Raw genomic sequence first — 18,421 nt, forward strand, 5'->3', positions numbered from 1 at the left:
CCCCAATTAAATAGGATAGTGTCCCAAATAAACGGAGTCTTGGCTATTTTCTTGATTTTCTTTCAGTTCTTTAAGAGTTGTCCTAAATAAATGGCTGCCGTGAATAGCCGATGGCCCAATTAACCAGAAACCACTGGTGATTTAAAAAATAACCTTTTTAAAACACCATTGAGCAATCTCAATTAATTATGAAGTTTTAGTCACTTAAAAACATAACCATGTGCATTGTAATTTACTGACCTTTTTTTTTAGCCTTTTTCTTTTTAAATGCTAAACTGGCCTTGATTGTAACTCATTCTGGTTGTTGGATTTTGAAAATCTCTTGAAGGAAGACCTGGATAGCATCACATGCTTCTCATGTCTGTCCTTTATTTCTGGAGCATATGCGAGTAAGATTAGTATGCTGAATTCAAAGAAGAATCAGTACAGAATAAACTGAATATGTTACTTAGGCTTTGATGTCAGAATGTGCCTGATCTTTTGCTGTACCAGATTTGGAAAAGATTTATTCATTGGGATTTAGTAATATCCATTTGAACTGTCTCAGATAAAGAGAGTTTTTAATTATTTCTGAAAAATGTTGAGATTACTCTTTAAGAGGCTATAAAGTAATTATCTTATTTTCGTCAGAAATAAGTTTCAGATTAGCTTTTATTGCAAAAACCATACACAGTAATTGATTCAATCAAATAAATTGATTTAAAGTAATAGTCATATATGCATTTATTATTACCTAGCTGAAAGATGCTGCTGCCATTGGTCTTTGAATTAGTCTACTACAAATGCCTAGATAAACCAATTCTGTAAAAGCAGGTCATGTATTTACTACTGAGACACAAAGAAAAGAAACGGAAGCTGTGGTCTGTCTCGTCTAATTTAAAGACAAAAACTTAGAAATTCTGTTGTAACCTGCACCTTTTTATGTGCAACATGATAATAAATACACCACCTGCTTTAATGATTGCTTCACAGAATACCTGGCTTCTGTCCTGTGCTTGAATCTGTTGTATGACACAGTTGGTCCTTTGAGATTCTGGTGAATAGAGACTTGCATTAATGATTACAGGGAACTTGGCAATACTGACACTGATGAAAGTTAAAAAGGAAGTGGCTGAGGCATCTCATTGGCTCTCTGTGTAAATGTAATTTGTGTTTCTCTTATAATTTTGGAAGATAATCAAATCCTGGTGTGGACCAGCAAAACCTATTTCATCATGTAAGGAGTTGAGAATAGATCTGAGCATTGTAAATGATAAATATTCACACACTTGATTAATAACTGGAAGGTAATTGGTAAAGCAGTTGAAGTGGTTAGAAAAGAACTGGCCTGATGACCACCTGTTTTATGATAGGACAGCTAGCCAGTTGAGGAGTAGGTGCATTCAATTGACTCCATTCACCTCAAAATGTACTGTGCTCTGGTCAGATCACACCCCTAGCTGTTGTGCCCAGCTCTGACTACCAAAACTGAGGGGAAATATTTAAACCTGTGGTATAATCGGGAGAAGACTTAGGGAAAAAATTCCCTTTCATAAAGGAGCTGATTAATGAAGAAAGATTTCTGAAGCCAAACATGATCTTACAGAGGCATAATACAATAGCCAAAGAAAAGGGAAAAATATAATATGGAATACTACTTTAAATTTGGTTGTAGGAATTGAATGAAGGAATACAGTTCAAGTTAATAGGACAATCTAGAACTAATACTGCCTTCCAACAAATGATTTACATCTATATACTGCTAAAACTCTCATGCTTTGTTTGTCTGTTTGTGACCTCCAATTAGCATAAACGGTGCATTACAGCGGCACTATTCTTGGCTAAGTCGACTTAAAATGCGCTAACTTACAGAATGCAAGCAAAGTTCAGGGTTATATATTGGTATAAAATTGCTCACTCGCCAAAATCAGCAGCCTCGCTTTCACCCGAGAGCCGCTGTCAGCCATGATGGAAACTGCAACGCGACACCGCGACGCATGCACACGGCCAGCCTCAGAAGTGACTCACTTTGCTCACAGCAGTGACACCAACCGGAGCAAAAGGGCAGGGCAGGGCAGCTCTATTTCGAGCAGTCACATTCTGCTAATCACCATCAGCATGTGCAGGATTGGGACAGATCAAACTGAGACCCATCAATAAGAGATAATTAAATCTTATTGTAACGATGTACTTCAAAACACCCATCAAACCCTTTGCTGCAGTCAAAGGACAGCGGTGACTATATCACGTCCATTTAGGAGAGCGCCAACCACATCATCAAGAATAATCAGCATCCTGGAGGCTTTGGTGTTACTGCTTCATATCTTCTATCCAGCATTAGGGTAAAAAAGATATGGTCAGCTTAATTATGCCGCATGGAAAGAGAAGGGGGACATTATGGTCAAGAGGTGACACCAAACGTCGTCGGGAAACGGCAAGGAGAGGGAGAGAACAAGAATCAGATGAGGCCAGGGCCACATGACTCCAGGATCAAAGAGTCAGGACAAAAAAGATGAGAGAAGAAGAGACAGAGGAGGAGAGGCATGCACGTCTTCAAACTGACAACAACTGGCATAGAAGGAGGAGAGACAAAGGGGCTGAGAAATGCACATCTCCAGGATCAGAGACAAAGAACAAGCAGCAGAAGAGATGAAGAGATGGGGGATGAAAGGGACGCACGTCTCCAGAATGACAAAAACAGGCACAGAAGGAGAAGAGAGGAAGAGACAAAGGAGCAGAGAAATACACGTCTCCAAGATCAGAGACAAAGAATAAACAGCAGAAGAGAAGAGGAGACGGCGGATGAAAGGACTGCACTTTTCCAGAATGACAATGAGAGGCACAAGGGTGCCAGATCAACCAGAAAGGATGCCATCAAATGTGTCCTTCGTTAAATGAGGAGGAGCTATATTTGCCTTGCTACGCGTCGTTCTTCTTCAATTTCCAAGCAAAGCGATACCAATAGCATTCAGGAAAATTTAATATTCATTCTGGTCACATCAGACTGTACTACCCTTCTCTCAAAGGGTGCCCCAACAGGTCACCCCGATGTCTAGTTTTGACTAGTGTTGAAGAAGTAACTAGATATTACAGTGAGAGGGTTTTCAAACTAACTTGGATGGATAGTTAAGGTGGTCTTTATTCTTTGTAATCATCTCGTACACATGTGCAACAAAAGGAGTTATAGGTAGGAACCTGCAGCAAATTGAAGAGATTTGCATTGATGGGTGACCTAGATGTAACCTGCAAAACTGAAAGTTGGTCAGTAGGGACTTTCCGGAAGGGGACCCATGGAGTGAGCTGTATTTTGGAGTCGCTTCGTACTCTTTACTCTCTTACGTGTAACCCCTCTTATTCAGTTTACCTATACCTACACTAAACGATTTATATCACATTTATATCATTGAATTACGACTTTTACTTACTGAAAATGAATACCAGAGCACGAGAAGTTAAAGGGAAAGGTTCCGGCGGGAACAGAAAAAAAATGGTGATTCTGGAACATCGAAGGAAGCTCCAATAACTATGGAACTAATGAAGAAACTTCTAGAAGATACAGTTAATCGAAGACTCACCGCAATTGAAGAAGTGTTGAAGTCGATGCAAGAAGAATCAAGAATATTCAGACGTGAAATAGATCAACATCAAGTCAGAATCTCAGAACTAGATGAAGATGGCTGCAAAAGGGATAGAAAAATTGAAGCTCTTGAAAAAAGTTTAACTTTGGTAACTCAGCAATTGGAACGTTATCACGCTAAGATTATCGATCTCGAAAATCGCTCCCGACGACAGAATTTGTGAATAATCGGTTTTCCTGAAGATGCTGAGACGGGAGATTCTACCAAATATTTTTCTACGTTGCTAATGGATGTGTTTGGCTCCGATATATTGGAGGAGCCCCCACTATTAGAACGTGCACATCGTTCTTTTCGTTTTAATCCGGAAAATGTGGCCAGACCGAGACCAATCATCATTCAGTTTCATTATGTCCATGATAAGGAACGAGTTATTCGAGCTGCTCGGAAGAAAGATATGATCCAATTTCAAGAATTCAAGTTCAGGATTGTTGAAGACTACAGCCAAGACGTACTGAAAAAACGAATGGCTTTTAAACCACAGATGGCAGAACTTCATCGTCAGGGCTATAAAATAGTGCTACTGTTTCCAGCCCGTCTGAGAGTGGTTATGCGGGACAGCTCGCGTAGCCTGCTTAAAAATCCAATGGAAGCCCAAAGTTTTCTCGATGATCTGCCTCTCTCTGCGGAGGATTAATGTATCATTTTGTTTTCTCTCTTGTCTTTGATTTGTATAGTTCGAGGGTTTTTCCCTTGATCTTGCAGCGTAGGTTGCTTTATACTGTTAAATGATATTATGCTTCCTGTTAGTGATCTTGTATATCTGACTCTTAATACTTTTTGTAAGTTATTTAGTTACAATTTTAATGCTTGTTTTCTTTCTGAAATGTTACTGGAGTATTTTAAAATAGTGGATTGTTTTTTTCTTCTTCTTAGAATCCTTTCTGTCTCTAACGTCACTTCTGATCATTAACTCTTCTTAACTCTTTTATGACCGACTCTGGAATCTCAGAAATTTGGAGATTCTTACATTCGAATGAGAAAGAGTTCTCATTTTTTTCACATGTATATGAGGAAGGACATTCTTGGTATTGAGGGAGTGCAGCGTAGGTTCACAAGGTTAATTCCCGGGATGGTGGGACTGTCATATGTTGAAAGATTGGAGCGACTGGGCTTGTATACTCTGGAATTTAGAAGGCTGAGAGGGGATCTTATTGAAACATATAAGATTATTAAGGGATTGGACACACTGCAGGCAGTAAGCATGTTCCTGCTGATGGGTGAGTCCAGATCCAGAGGCCACAGTTTAAGAATAAGGGGTAGGCCATTTAGAACGGAGTTGAGGAAAAACTTTTTCACCCAGAGAGTGGTGGATATATGGAATGCTCTGCCCCAGAAGGCTGTGGAGGCCAAGTTTCTGGATGCTTTCAAAAAAGATGGATAGAGCTCTTAAAGATAGCGGAATCAAAGGTTATGGGGATAAGGCAGGAACTGGATACTGATAGTGGATGATCAGCCATGATCACAGTGAATGGCGGTGCTGGCTCGAAGGGCCGAATGGCCTACTCCTGCACCTATTGTCTATTGTCTGTATCAGCACTATTCAAGAATTGACTATTTTTTTTAATGACTCTCAATTAATTCCTCTTGTTACTGGTTGCGAATATGATTCTATTGCTGTTTCTGACCATGCACCGTTGAAATTATTTATTAACTTAAGGGATACATTTACTAATTCTAGGCAATGGCGAATTAATACCACTTTGCTTCAAGATTCAGATTTTGTTAGGTTTATTGAGGAACAGATTAATTTTTTCTTTACAATGAATTCTACAGAGGATATTTCCAGTGGGACACTCTGGGATACTTTTAAAGCACACATTCGTGGACAAATTATTTCATATACTGCTGGATTAAAAAAGCAAACTAATAAGGAAATACTTAAACTGGTTGACAAGATTAAAGAAATTGATAAGAAATGTTCTATAGCTCCTAATCAGGTACTTTATAAACAGAGAGTTGAACTTCAAATGGAACATAATCTCTTATTATCATCTTCGATTGAAAGTCAACTAATCAAAACTAAGAGTCAATTTTATATACATGGTGATAAAACTGGGAAACTTATAGCTAATCAATTGAAATCGGCCTCGGTTAAACAACCGATTCTTAAGATTCGTAAACAAGGTGGCACTTTGACAGTTGACCATGACGAGATTAATAAATCCTTTCAAGAATTCTATACCTCCTTTTATCAATCAGAATTTCCTGATGACTCTACTATAATGCATGAATTTTTTAAGAAAGTGAATATTCCAAAATTATCATCTAATGAATGTTCAAAACTAGATGTACCTATTACAGTAGAGGAAATAAAGAACGCTATTTTTTTGATGAACTCAGGTAAAGCACCTGGCCCAGATGGATTTACAGTAGAATTTTTAAAATTTTTCTCTACTACACTGACTCCTTGGCTATGTAGTGTTTTTAGGGATGCAGTATCTATAGGTAAATTACCACAATCTTTTTATCGAGCTTCTATTTCCCAAATTCTTAAAAAAGATAAGGACCCTGCTGAATGTGCATCTTATAGGCCTATATCTTTGCTGAATGTGGATTCTAAGATTTTTTCTAAAATATTGGCAATGAGATTGGAGAATGTATTACCTTAAATTATTTCTGCTGATCAGACTGGATTTATTAAAAATTGTTACTCTTTTTTTAATATTAGGAGATTAATGAATATTGTTTATACGCCTTCACCCAAAATTCCAGAATGTGTTATTTCACTGGATGCTGAGAAAGCTTTTGACAGAGTTGAATGGAGATATTTATTTAACACCCTTGAGAAACTTAATTTTAGTTCGATATTTATATCTTGGATTAAACTGATATATCTCACCCCTTTGGCTTCGGTATTTACTAACAATCAAAGATCCCCTCTTTTTCATCTATTCCGTGGTACTAGGCAGGGCTGCCCTCTTAGTCCATTACTATTTGATATTGCTTTGGAACCGCTAGCTATTGCCATTCGTGACTCCCCTAATATATTTGGCATTACCCGTGGAAATGAGACTCATAAATTATCACTATATGCAGATGATCTACTATTTAACCCAGGAAAATCTATTCCAGCAGTATTAACTTTGCTTGCTCAGTTTAGTAGTTTTTCTGGTTATAAGTTGAACCTAGGTAAGAGTGAACTCTTTCCATTAAATATGCAGGTTCCCACTTATAGAAATTGTCCATTTAGAGAGACTGCTGACTATTTTACTTATCTAGGAGTTAAAATTACTAAGAGACATAAGGATCTATTCAATTTTAACCTTTTACCGTTAATTAATCAGGTTAAACAACTGATTACTAAGTGGTCCCCATTGTCTCTACCATTGATTAGCCGAATCAATGCTATTAAAATGATTATTTTACCTAAGTTTTTATATTTATTTCAAACGATACCAATTTTTATTCCTAAATCCTTTTTTGATACTATTGATTCTAAAATTTCCTCTTATATATGGAAAAATAAAAATCCCAGATTAAGTAAAAAAAATACTTACAGAAATCTAAGAAAGAGTGTGGTTTGGCATTGTCTAACCTAAGATTTTATTATTGGGCAATTAATATTTGATATTTAATATTTTGGACGCAGGATTGGAATACAACTCCAAGCCCATATTGGGTAAACCTTGAAGGCCACTCTATACGCAAACAACAGGAATTCTGCAGATGCTGGAAATTCAAGCAACATACATCAAAGTTGCTGGTGAACGCAGCAGGCCAGGCAGCATCTATAGGAAGAGGCGCAGTCGACGTTTCAGGCCGAGACCCTTCGTCAGGACTAACTGAAGGAAGAGTGAGTAAGGGATTTGAAAGCTGGAGTCCTGACGAAGGGTCTCGGCCTGAAACGTCGACTGCGCCTCTTCCTATAGATGCTGCCTGGCCTGCTGCGTTCACCAGCAACTTTGATGTAGGCCACTCTATACAGGGGTTTTCTTTAGCTTTCATTTTAGGAACTTCACTTCCTTTTGTACTATCTAAATTGAATAAACAAAAGTTTAACCCTATAGTTAAACATACATTGCGAATATGGTTTCAATTTCGTAAATTTTTTGGCCTGAACGAATTTATGTTATCAAGTCCTATTATATCTAATTTCTTTTTTCAACCCTTGGTAATGGACCAAGCCTTTTTGATATGGAAAATGAATTTTCAGTGATTTATGTCTGGATAACTGGACCAAGCCTTTTTGATATGGAAAACGAATTTTTTAATTTTCTGGATAACTGTTTTATGTCTTGAGCAGTTATCAAAGAAATTTGATTTGCCTAGATCCCATTATTTTTAGATACTTACAAATAGGAAATTCTTTAAATACTACGTTGCCTACCTTCCGACTTCAAATCCTACTGGTATTATTGATAAAATTTTAGGTTTAAATCCTTTTCAGAAGGGATTAATAGCAATTATTTATGATATAATTATGAAATTACAGTCAGGTATATCTGATAAAATTAAAAATTAATGGGAAAGAGAACTTCAACTTTGTCTACCTATAGAGAAATGGGATAAAATTTTTCAATTAGTTAGTACTTCTTCTATATGTGCTAAACATTCATCAATACAATTTAAAGTAGTATACAGAGCCCATATGTCCAAAGATAAACTAGCTCGATTTTATTCCCATATAAACCCTACTTGTGAAAGATGTCACTCTGAGGTGGCTTCTTTATCTCATATGTTCTGGTCCTGTCCTCTTTTGGAAAAATATTGGAAAGATATTTTTGATATTATTTCAACAGTTCTATATTTTGATTTAAAACCCTATCCTATTACGGCAATTTTTGGATTGCCAATGGTAGAACATAGGTCTTTGTCTTCTTCAGCCTGTTGGATAATAGCATTTGTTACTTTAATGGCTAGAAAATCTATTTTGTTGAACTGGAAGGAAATCAGTCCTCCTACTACATTCCAATGGTTTTCTCAAACTATATTAAGTTTAAATTTAGAAAAAGTTAGAAGTGATATTTTTGACCCTTCGGTTAAATTTGAAGAAACTTGGAAACTTTTTATGCAACATTTTCATATGATGTAATCTGACCTTTCTGAATCTTTCTTTTTAACTTAAATTATATGAATAGAGGAGTGGAGTTGACTACATTACTGAACATGTCTGATTCAAGATATTGGTCTAGCCCTGTTCTGTTTCTTTTTGGGTTTTTTTTCTTTTTCTTTTGGGGATTTTTCTTTGTTTATATATATATATTTTTTTTCTTTTTATTTCTTTTTTATGACTAATTTCATTATGAGTTTGGAAGTCTGTTATACCTGTGTTACTTAAAATCCTTTTGTATATGCTGATTAAGATTATTCCAATCGTTTTGTATCAACTTTGTTATTGAGTTTATAATTTTGAAAATTAATAAAAAGATTTAAAAAGAAAAGAAAGAAAAGTTGGTCAGTAGAATCCTTACAGAAATCTTAAAACTCTTCTTATTCTTCTGCTTTAACTCCAGTGAAACTAAACCCTGCTTGCTCACCACCATTATTGCCAGTAGGTGAAAGGTTGTGTTTGCATTGCCATGTACTTTAAGCAGAATTTAATACATGCAACTTCCTTACCACCATAGTTATACAAGTTTTATTCTGTGGTTTTCTTTTTCCCATTAGTTTGATTTTCATTGTTAGAAATTTAACGAAAAATTTACAATATTTTTAAACTGAACAAAATCTTTTTGTTTTAAGTTCAAAAGTTTGAAAATCCCACTGTCTTGTAGGTCAGGTGTGGAGGAATGACGGCTTCAACTGGAATTGCATTGGACATTTGGACATTTCCTTTTGATGCTAGTTTAGTTTGGATAGTTGACTGGCTTCTCACATTTGCAATACTTAAATAGCTCCTTGCTGCCAGAGACAGATTTGTTGACTAACTTGAGATTGAGTTTACAAGCTTGGTGCCAAAATCAGGAAATTGAATTTATAAATTTGGATTTTTGATGTAAGATGCCCCCCCGCCCCCCACAGAAATGAACTAAGCAGCTGTTAAAAGTTTTGATGCAAGTAGAATATGATACAGGTTTCCCCTGCTATCCGAAGGTAGAGCGTTCCTATGAAACGGTTTGTAAGCCGGAATGTCGTAAAGTGAATCAGCAATTACCACTTATTAGTATGGGAAAAATTTTTGAGCATTCCCAGACCCAAAAAATAACCTACAAAGTCATGCCAAATAACACATAAATAGTAAAAGCAGGAATGATATGATAAATACACAGCCTATATAAAGTAGAAATACTTTTCTGCAGCACTGTCTAGTGCAGCGAAAACCTCATGGAAGCTCTCTTGGCAAAAACACGGTTCAAGCGCTCTCGCCAGAAACACTGTCCAGTAACCTTTAAGCTATGAAGCTGCCAAATCATACCAAATAACACATAAAAATACACAGCCTATATAAAGTAGAAATAATATATGTACAGTGTAGTTTCACTTACTGGAATCGGGAAGACTCCAATAAATTGCAGTTTCATCACAGTTAAACACTTGTTTATATGAATAACCACCTGATGCAATCGGCAATCGCTTCTGATCTGGGCCGACATTTACGTGCTAGGCGGCACCTAATTAATTAGCTTGTTTATTTCGGCTTTTTTCTTAAAGATATGCTGGGTGCGTCTCGACTACCGCTGCACCGTTGCATTCTTTGCGGCAATGTATCGGTCGGCGGCCTGGAGGTTGGGGACCACTGCTTAAACTATGAAGCTGCCCTCGGCTCAGAAACCGATCAAACCACCCATGACTACCTTTAAATTCCACTTTTGCAACATTTTCATCACCATCGTCCAGTGCTTTCTGTTTCAGCTTATTAAAAAGACTGACTGATTTCTCCTTAAGTATAAGAAAACTTAACAGAACACCACGCTTTGTACACCCATCAATCCACTCAAGCAATAGACTTTCCATTTTATCCATTATTGGATGCCGACTAAGAGAGACCGCTTTGCTACGAGCAGAACCAACAGTAACGTCGGCAGCTTTCAAAATTCTTTCTCTCTTGTGTATAAATAGTGCAAATGGTGTACGCAGGCAAGTTCAACGTGCGGACAATGTCCTTACTTCGTTCACCACGATCGAAACGCTTAATTATGTCTAGTTTTACGCCAAGTGTAACACCCTTACAAGCTCTTTTAGGCTTTTCCAGTACCTTAGAACTCATCTTGCTAATGGATGCACAAAATAAATTGAGATAAAGCTCGTGTTTAAGCAATGCTGGCTAGAATGCAGTTCTGGGGGAGGAGCTTGGTTGTTTGGGCGCGCGCTGCCTTTTTTCATAACAGTGAAAACATCTTCTGTTAGCGAAAACAGGTAACTAAGTAGGTCATTTGTAACAGCGAGGTGTTGTAAAGTGGAAGTTCAGAAAACGGGGGCCACCTGTACCTGGGTAAAGCAAGGTATGCATAAAATTGAAGTGTTTTTAAGTTCTTTTTTCCCAGATATTTAGACGTTCTAAACCTATTTCACGGATCCCAACAGAGGTTTTCAATAGTTTGAAATGCTTTTAAACAATTAATTTTTCTAAAATTTCTGCCTTTCAAATTTTAGATCATTTGCTGGATGTTTGTAGGTATCTTCCTGAAATCCCATAAAATATTCCTGTATAGTATTCCGTGAATTTCAGAATCATTGTTATGAAACTTTGAATATTTTGTTCATCTTCTGGAGAGTGACATATGGTTTTCTAAATCACCAATGGTTAACTGGCTTGTCACCAGCATTTGCTTCTTCTATGAGGCAAGCTAATAAAAGCAAAAACAATAATTAATCTTCACATTTAAATTTGGGGGGATTTTGCCAGATGCAGTACTTATCATCATGAAGCACATGGCTCCAGATTCTTTCAAAAGATCATAGGATTTTATTGTTGCATGAAGTGCATTCAAATGTTCTTTAAGCACACCACACAGTGTTTAATAAATCTCCTCAGAAGGAAGCTAGATACAGTTGTTGCATTGGAATGGACCCAGTTACAACTGTAATCCTGTGTAAAATGCTGTTAGTAGTTGGAGGCTGCCTTTAGCTTTAATTTCAAGTGCATATATATTGTCATAGAAACATAGAAAACCTACAGCACAATACAGACCCTTCGGCCCTCAGAGCTGTGCTGAAAATGTCCTTACCCTAGAGATTACTAGGCTTACCCATAGCCCTCTATTTTTCTAAGCTCCATGTACCTATCCAGGAGTCTCTTAAAAGACCCTATCATTTCCACCTCCACCACTGCCGCCGGCAGCTCATTCCACGCACTCACCACTCTGTGTAAAAAAAAAACAACAACAACAACTTAACCCTGACATCTCGTCTGTACCTACTTCCAAGCACCTTAAAACTATGCTTCTCGTACCAGCCATTTCAGCCCTGGGAAAATGCCTCTGACTATCCACGTGATCAATACCTCTCATCATCTTGTACACCTCTATCAGGTCACCTCTCATCCTCCGTCACTCCAAGGAGAAAAGGCCAAGTTCACTCAACCTATTCTCATAAGTTATGCTCCCAAATCCAGGCAACATCCTTGTAAATCTCCTCTGCACCCTTTCTATGGTTTCCACGTCCCTCCTGTAGTGAGGCGACCAGAATTGAGCATAGTACTCCAAGTGGGGTCTGACCAGGGTGCTATATAGCTGCAACATTACCTCTCAGCTCTTAAACACAATCCCACGGTTGATGAAGGCCAATGCATCGTATGACTTCTTAACCACACGGTCTACCTGCGCAGCAGCTTTGAGTACCCTTTGGACTCGGACCCCAAGATCCCTCTGATCCTCCACACTTCCAAAGTCTTACCATTAATACTATATTCTGCCATCATATTTGACCTACCAAAATGAACCACCTCACACTTATCTGGGTTGAACTCCATCTACCATTTCTCAGCTCAATTTTGGATCCTATCAGTGTCCCGCTGTAACCTCTGACAGCCCTCCACATGATCCACAACACCTCCAACCTTTGTGTCATCAGCAAATTTACTAACCCATCCCTCCACTTCCTCATCCAGGCCATTTATAAAAATCACAAAGAGTAGCGGTCCCTGAACAGATCCCTGAGGCACACCACTGGTCACTGACCTCCATGCAGAATATGACCTGTCTACAACCACTCTTTGCCTTCTGTGGGCAAGCCAGTTCTGGATCCACAAAGCAGTGTCCCCTTGGATCTCATGCCTCCTTACTTTCTCAATAAGCCTGGCATGGGGTACCTTATCAAATGCCTTGCTGAAATCCATCTACTGCTCTTCCTTCATCAGTGTGTTTAGTCACATCCTCAAAAAATTCACTCAGGCTCGTAAGGAATGACCTGGCTATGACAAAGCCAAACTGACTATTCCTAATCATATTATGTCTCTCCAAATGTTCATAAATCTGTCTCTCAGGATCTTGTCCATCGACTTACCAACCACTGAAGTAAGACTCACTGGCCTATAATTTCCTGGGCTATCTCTACCCCCTTTCTTGAATAAGGGAACAATATCTGCAACCCTCCAATCCTCCAGAACCTCTCCCGTCCTCATTGATGATGCAAAGATCTTCGCCAGAGGCTCAGCACTCTCCTCCCTCATTTCCCACAGTAGCCTGGGGTACATCCCATCTGGTCCCGGTGACTTAACCAATTTGATGCTTTCCAAAAGTTCCAGCATATCCTCTAACTTAATATCTACATGTTCAAGCTTTTCAGTCCGCTGCAAGTCATCTCTACAATCGTCAAGGTCTTTTTCCATATTGAATACTGAAGCAAAGTATTCATTAAATATCTGAAAAAGTATTCTATTGTCCAAGAAAAAGTATTCTCGAACTGCCAAATGTAAAAGAACTCCTTTGTTTTTGTTAGTAGCTATCATATGGCTGTTCCTTAAATTTTGCAAAGTTTGGGCATAATTTACACCTTATGCAAAGCTGTGATTTGGTGCTTGCTGGTTTTAGAATGTACAGACCGATCTACTCCTTTCCATACCTCACACTTGGGAAGCAGTTGTTGTTTCAAAGTTCAAAGAAACTTTTATTATCGAAGTATAAAATGTCACCATATATAGCCCTGAGATTCATTTTCATGTTTTACCAGACTTTAATCTTTGAGTTGAAGAAATTGTATTGCTGCTGCTTTTCACAGCATATTAGTGAATGTGAGTAGTCGTTTCCTGATACATTTGCACAATTTGCAAGTGAATTTCACTTTCTTGTGTATTAATCACAGCAGAAGATTTGCCCTGGAAGAATGCAATACCAAGTCTAATTTGATTTTAGAAGACATTTTTGTAGGATGATACCACATCAAAATGTGTCAGCCTTTCCATGATGAATTATTTTTGAAGTTTGGTGACTTTTATTCAGAACATTAAGAAGGGTAATTTTGGCCCAGGACTCCTGGATTAGTGTATCTGCTGCTCGCTGTTATAGCTCCTTATTAGGTAAGTTTGACCAAATATTTTGAATCGTTTCCCAGGCAGACGCCATCCAATCTGTTAGTCTGAAGCAAATCAGGCGTCTTTTGTCACCACTTGTTAAATGAAAGATAAATATTATTATAATCAGATATTCTTTGGGATGAGTTACTCATGAGCTCCCTTCAGTGTTACAGGAGCAGCAAATTTACCACAAATCACTGATTCCTGGTTCCATCACCTAAATCCAGCTAAACAATGCATGGATAATATTATCTCTGAGCTGTTCTTAAAACACAACAGTGTTCATTCCCACAGATCTTAGTAAATATTGTGAAATAGGGTCGACACAAATATTGTTTAAAATACAATGCAAATTGCTGTATTCAATGATTAACTTTTTAGAAAGGAAGTGAGAAGGGATTTTGCTTGACATTGTGAAAATCTATTTGTGTAAAACACTGCTATTTAATTGTGCCTCAGATAAAGAAAGGGTATCCTCAGTTATACTTACTACATTACAAAGTGGTGGTCGACATCCTTGAACTACAGTTTTCAGTAGTCAGGCAGAGATGTGAAAGGCATACATATTCTGATTTGTAGATGAAAAGAAATGAATGAAAATGCTGCACAGGGAAATAAAGGATGTGCATTTTGCTCAAAGGGAGTATGATTTGTGTTAGAATTATTTGTGCACTCTGAGGTCAAATGCCATTTTATTTCATTTTAAACCACATAAATTTTCCTGTGTGCTTACATAAGTGAATGAATGAATAAACATTTCTTATTCTGCTATACATTTTGATTTGTGGCTAGCCAGTTAATTGAGAATCATATTTGTTCTTAGATTATCAGTATGTTCTGAGGTAATGCAATTGACATTTAGATTAAAGTTTGTAATCTTTTCCTTGCTTTTATTTGTGTCTGCAAATATGCATTTCTCAAAAAAAGATTTGATAATCCAGATGCATAGTTATTGTCATTTGGTGAATCACAAATTATTAAATATTTGATTCCATGAACTGTCACCAAATTCTTTGTTTATTGTGCATTCAGTTTAGCCTCTCAGCTGTTGTATTCAACATTTTATTTCAGGTGTGAAGCGATTGCCTATGGCTGAATTAAATGAGCTTTTGGAGGAGATTGAGAGTGCAATCAAAGACTATTCAGAGGAGCTGATTCAGCAGCTCGCTTTACGTGATGAGCTGGAGTTTGAAAAAGAGGTGAAAAACAGCTTCATTTCCATACTCATTGAGGTTCAAAACAAACAGAAAGAGCACAGGGAAACCATGAAGAAAAAGAAGAAACAGAAGAACGGAAGCCCACAGAATGGAAAGCAAGAGAAAGGCCACATGCCAGGAACGGTGAGTCATGGCTGGACCAGCAGAGGAGCAAATCTCCTGGCATTATCTGTGATTAACTTATTCAAAATATTAAGCCAACACACTATTTTCAGAGTATTGAAGCATCCTTATTCAATTTGTAGAAAAATGTTATTGAAGGACAAAATGATAAAGGGATGCTGTTTTATCAGTCAGCATTATGAGGAAGCATGGCTTTACTGTAGCATGTAATAGAACAGTATTCTGCAGCGAAAGATCTAGACTGTCCCTTGAGATGAGAATGGAGGAGGGGCAGAGGGAAACGCAGTAATTTAAAATTTCATGGCTGTAAAACTGATCTAGTCACAGGGGACTTTGAGCTGTCCTATTAGTTGACTGGAGGCTGTCAGAGATGCACTTTCAGACATTGCCTCCAACAGATTAATAATGAGAACAGGGGATAGAAATATAACTGAGCATTTTTTGATATTGCTTTTATCCAGTACTCTCATTACTTCAGCGTCCATTTAATGCTGCAACACAAATATTTTTTAGAATGTGCAGTTCCCACATAATATGATTTCTGACATCAGATTCATTACCTTTAATGTTTTGAGAATGCTAGGCTGACATTTAAAGAGATTAAAGTTTATTTCCAGGACCAGAACTTAAATCAAATGATTTTTTTTAATCATTCAGGGAATACCGACTGTTTCCAGTGGGTGCCATGCCAAATTGTGTGGAATTTTCCTTGTTAACACTGCATGATAATGAAGTTGACTATGAATAGGGTTATTCATCCTGAATCATTTAAAGTCTGATTATAAAATCTCATTTTCTTGCGGTGGACTTTCCTCCATGTTATTATACAGATTAACATTACAGAATTTATACAGGCCTTTTGTTACAACTTAGTTGAAGACTAAGCAAGGAAACCAGTGCCCATATACAATTTTCTCCCACTGAGCAAATTTAGTAGATTAACATGTCAAAGGAATAGCTCCATATGCTGGAGAAGCTGCAAGGTTTGTTTTGAAGGAGGAGAGACAATTTCATAATGCTGGAGAAGCTGGAAGGTTTGTTTTGAAAGAGGAGAGATAATTTCATAACAGTAGACCTGTGCATGAGAACACCACTACATCCCTACATCAAAGTAAGGGTTAGACAGATTAGCTTGTAGTTCTTTCCTACCTTTTATGTGAAAATGCTTCTAAATTAATTTGTAGTTATGTTTTGTAGCTACACTACTTACCAGTGAGATCTTTTAAGTTTATATTTTACAGTCAGAATTCTATTATCTACATTCCTAGATAGGTATTGCCCCCATGTAAATGTTTCTGTCTGGTTTGACATTATCGATAAATGACTTATCAATGTCAGCATCGATGGAGTACTGCTGTTTTGACTTTTAGATCTGCAAGGAGACCATAAGATATAGGAGCAGAAGGAGGCCATTCGGCCCATGAGAACTGACAAAATTTATTTGACCAAGGCCAGCAGGTTTAAATGATTGCATTTCCTCGCGATAAATTTAATTGAAATTTCAACTTCAAAAAGATTTTTTTTTGCTTTGTGATATCTCACATCTAGCTCAAGTTAAATTGTTGTTCAGTTGTCTGTCAATCATACATGAACACCCATGATTATAGCCAAACGAAACAGCATTATTCCAGGGCTAAGGTGCAAGACACAGTACCAGCAGTCATCCACAGCGAAAGGCACATATAGCACATGTAAGATGGCAAGCACATATAGTCACACAAAAAAATATAGTCCAAGTCCCTGAGTTCATGAATGTTTCAGCAGTCTGCAGTCAAATACTGAGGGCTGAATGAATGCTGGGGGCAGCACTGACTCTATCATGGACATTGGACTCTGCTGGCGTGTCTGACTCCAACACTTAGTCCGGATGGCTGCAAACAGGTGACACCGCAGCTTGAGGCCTAGTCCTTGCTATAACTAAGGCCGTGCAGCTCCCTTGCCATTCGCCAATAAACCAATGAATTGAACTTGCAGCATTCTATACCACTGATATCCAACAGAGTCTTGCAATCACAAGGAAAGTGACTGAGAGAATCACTCACTGTTCGACTACACATCTCCTTGAGACACCGATGCTTCTCTGTAGCAGGCAGCATCATGGTCTGCACCAAGTCCAGCTTCTTCAGTTTTCCTGACAGTGAGCAACTCATTGATGATGTGGACCTGCATTACTTTTAAGTTCTTAATATCCATCACAAAAAAAAGTTTAAAAAAGACAATAACAACTTTGCTGACCACCATTCAGGTCCCCAAACAGTCTTCCCAAGTAAGGGAGCACTTCCCCAATTAGTCTGCTGTGGTCATCTACTGTATCTGGTGCTCCCAGTGTGGCCTCATCGACATCACTGAGACCTGAAGTAGATTGGGAGATGGTTGTGTCGAGCACCTCTGCTCCCATTGCAACAAGCAGAATTTCTTTGTGGCCAACCATTTTAATTCCTGTCCCCAATTCTAATTGACATATTGGTCTATGGCCTTCTGTATTGCCTTGATGAGGCCACTCTCAGGTTCAAACTTCAAAGTTATTATCAAAGTATATATACCATATACAACTCTTAGATTCATCTTCTTGTAGGCATCGACAAAACAAAGAAACACAGTAGAATCTACAAAAAACCACACACAACAAAGACTACCAGACATCCAATGTGCAAAAGAGAACAAATCATTCAAATAATTTTTTAAAAATAAGTAAACAAATAACACATAGAACATAAGCTACAGAGTCCCCATTAGTGAGTCAACGGGCTGCAAAGTCAGTTCAGCGGCTGAGGTGAATGGAGCCAATCCAGGAGGCTGATGGCTGCAGGGCAATAAGTGCTCCCGAATCTGGTAGCATGGGACCCAAGACTGTGGAGGAGCAAAATCTCATATTCCATCTGGGTTGCCTCCAACCTGAAGGCATTCTCTCTAATTTCCATTAATTTCTTCCCTCCCCCTTCTCTTTTTCATTCCCTATTCTGTCCTTCCCACCTTAGCTCTTGTCTATCATGTCCCTCTGGTGCTGCCTTCCTTCCCTATTTTCCATGGTCCACTCTTCTCTCCTATCAGATTCCTTCTCCAGCCCTTTA

The 18,421-nt window shown here is 38.0% G+C and overlaps 1 protein-coding gene across 4 annotated transcripts in view; it reads left to right on the forward strand.

Annotated features, from left to right (window-relative positions):
* The window catches only part of LOC134350389 (fasciculation and elongation protein zeta-2-like), a 128,737-nt gene that overhangs the window by 85,754 nt on the left and 24,562 nt on the right, over positions 1-18,421 (forward strand). For all 4 annotated transcript variants that reach the window (XM_063055523.1, XM_063055521.1, XM_063055524.1 and 1 more), the window contains exon 5: positions 15,082-15,350. In XM_063055523.1, the coding sequence (XP_062911593.1) occupies positions 15,082-15,350 (269 nt within the window). The remainder of the gene's footprint in view (positions 1-15,081; positions 15,351-18,421) is intronic.

Source organism: Mobula hypostoma, chromosome 8 (assembly GCF_963921235.1).
Source record: "Mobula hypostoma chromosome 8, sMobHyp1.1, whole genome shotgun sequence".
Lineage (NCBI taxonomy): Eukaryota > Metazoa > Chordata > Chondrichthyes > Myliobatiformes > Myliobatidae > Mobula > Mobula hypostoma.